Source organism: Malurus melanocephalus, unplaced genomic scaffold, assembly GCF_030028575.1.
Source record: "Malurus melanocephalus ecotype Western Australia unplaced genomic scaffold, MMel_1.1 scaffold_491, whole genome shotgun sequence".
NCBI lineage: Eukaryota > Metazoa > Chordata > Aves > Passeriformes > Maluridae > Malurus > Malurus melanocephalus.
In genome coordinates, this window is record NW_026623723.1 from 486,901 (window position 1) to 489,494 (window position 2,594).

At 57.5% G+C, this 2,594-nt stretch overlaps 1 protein-coding gene across 1 annotated transcript in view; it reads left to right on the top strand.

The window, feature by feature from the left end:
- Nucleotides 1-17: 17 nt before the first annotated feature.
- The window catches only part of ADAMTS14 (ADAM metallopeptidase with thrombospondin type 1 motif 14), a 32,828-nt gene continuing 30,251 nt past the window's right edge, over nucleotides 18-2,594 (top strand). Inside the window, exons 1-2 of the mRNA XM_057381090.1 lie at nucleotides 18-186; nucleotides 591-1,015. Coding sequence (XP_057237073.1) covers nucleotides 114-186; nucleotides 591-1,015 — 498 coding nt within the window. The 5' untranslated portion in view covers nucleotides 18-113. The remainder of the gene's footprint in view (nucleotides 187-590; nucleotides 1,016-2,594) is intronic.

A 2,594-nucleotide genomic window follows, 5' to 3' on the forward strand; every position in this document is an offset into this window, starting at 1 on the left:
GCGCCGGCGGCCCCGGCGGCGGCGGCGGGGGGAGGCGGTCGCCGGGCGCCGCCCGCCCCGCATCCCGCATCCCGCCGGCCCCGCATCCCGCCGCATCCAGCCGCCGGCCCCAAATGGATTATCTGCGGCTAGTGCTCTCCTGCCTCGTCCCCCTGCACGGCTGCCTGGCCGCCAGCAGCGCCCCAGGTACGGCCGCTGCCCCGCGGACGGGGGGCCCGGGGTGGAGGCGATGGGGCCGGGCGGGGGGGGGTTGACAGGTGGCTGCACCCCGGAGGGTGGGAAAAAGGGAGAGGGAATCCGCCGGTGGGGGGGTAAGGTTTCAATGGGAATCGGGGGAGATGGAGGCTGGGCGAGAAATACTTGTCGTGCTTGGCGTGCGAGGGGACGTCAGCCCGAGTTCCTTCTGCTACGCTGGACGCACCCGCTTAAAACTACAAAGCGGAGCTGGGTCGGGACGGRAAAGCAGCTGTTGGGTTTATGGAGCTCCGGCGGTGCTCTCCAAAGSCTCCCCCGGCTGGCTCGGCCGCCGCCATCGGGGCGCCGGAGCGGGATGCTCGGTGCCCACCCTTCCCTCGGCGCTGTCTCCGCAGAGCTGCTCCTGTCCGGCAAACTCAGCGAGTATGGTGTGATCGTCCCGTTCAGCACCGACTGCCGGGGTCGCTTCCTGTCGCACGTGGTGTCCGGGGAGGCTGCGGCGGGGCTGGGCCGGGCGGGCTGTCCCCGGGAGCCGGACTGTCCCCGGGAGCCGGACCCGTCCCGCCGCCGCGTCCCCCGCAGCCCCCCGGGCGAGCCCCCCCAGCGCCGCTTGCTCTACTTCAATGTCACGGTTTTTGGGAAGGAGCTGCACCTCCGGCTGAGGCCCAACCGCCGCCTGGTGCCGCCGGGAGCCGTGGCCGAGTGGCAGGAGGATTTTGAGGTGCTTTTCCGGGAACCCCTCCAGCAGCGGTGCCTTTTCACCGGCGACATCTCCGGCATGCCTGGAGCCGCCGTGGCCATCAGCAACTGCGACGGACTGGTGAGCTGGAGGCTGGCGGGGTGGTTTGTGGTTTCAACGCGGTTTCCTCTGAAGAGGCGGTGTCCTGAACCCGATTTTTTGGTGTTGATTGAGGTGTCTGTGCCACGTGTTGCCCTTTAGCCCTCGGATGCGGCACCTCTCCTTTCCTCACGGGTGTTATCCACCCTCTGCATCGGGGTGGTCTGGGCACCAAAGTTTATTTAAAAGTCTCGGGGACATTGCCAGTCCTGTACCTGAGCTGTTTCCCGCTCAGACGCTGTCACATCACGGGCTGTGCCCAGCTCCAGAGTGGGGACCCACCCTCCWGGTGATGCTGCTCCATCCTTGCCTGCCCATGTTTTACCCTGGCACTGCTCAGGAGCCTTTCTTCTGCATTTCCCACTCTTAAACGAYGCTGTGGAAGCTCGAGCACCTGCTGAAATCGCTGTTAGATGCAGTCTGGCTCCCACCGAGCATCTTTTTGCAGGGGGACGTCTTTTTTTTTTTTCTTTCACTCAAGTGCTCAGAGCCTCTTGGCTTTCTGAGCGCAGTTCAGCATCRGTAACTTGCTGCCACAGCGCTTTAATTCCTTTAAATGGCTCTGTTACCTCCTTATCCCTGGCATCTGCTCTGCCTGTGGGTTTCCTACCTTTGATACGCTTGGGGAAGCGCTTATTTTTTAATACCYTTGGCCCGTTGCCCTTCAGATTTCCTTTGAGCCAATTTAAATCTGGTTTTCGGTGCCAGCATTTGTTGTTTTCTCCTGGTACCACTTACTGCTGCTGCTGGGTTGGAAGAAATGCCTTGTTTTTGTGCCTTTTTTTAAWTTTAAWTTTTWTTTKGGCTTATTTCTTTTTTAGTTGCTTTATTCTGGGAGTTCCTCAAGCCAATTTTGGCCACCAGCACAAACTGTTTGGCATTCCTTTCTTTTTATACAGTGCCTGGYGTTACTATGTGAGCAGAAATGACAGAGCAGCACAGCTAGAAATACATATTTCACCTACATACAGGAATTAGATTTTTTTTTAGCAYGTAATCCACACCTTCTGAACCCTCCTTTTGGGATTGGGCTGAGGCTGTGAACTTGCAGGGACACGGTTCATGCTGGGGCTGGTGAATTTGGGYGGGCTTGTGGTCTTTAAGGGCATTTATTCCAGAGCCAGCAAACAGTGCTTCACTTTAAGTTTTCCAGGCTTTTCCAGGCTTTAGCCACAAATTTTCCCATCCCACCCCTTCTCAGWTGGGGGTTGTCATTCTTTCTGCTGTTGCTCCAGCTGGGTTAGGATGCTTTTCCATGTGGATTTATGCAGCCACCCATTGTACCCCGAGCCCACCCTTTTAAGCCCCTGTAAAGGAAGWAGTGGCTGTCTTCCCAGGAGAAGAATTTTTTTTTTTTCTATTTCTGGGAGCATATTTATTGCTCTGTGGCCAACAAGTGAACATCCTGGCTTCTGGAATTTCTTCTGATCTGGTGAAGGATGTAAGGCTTGGGGGGGACAAGCAGGTGCTCTGTCCCCTTCCCCAGTAAAGAAGATTTTGTGATGCATCCAACGTCACACTTGGTTTCTCTTTTCCATGGGTTTTCTGGCTTAAGTGAGTC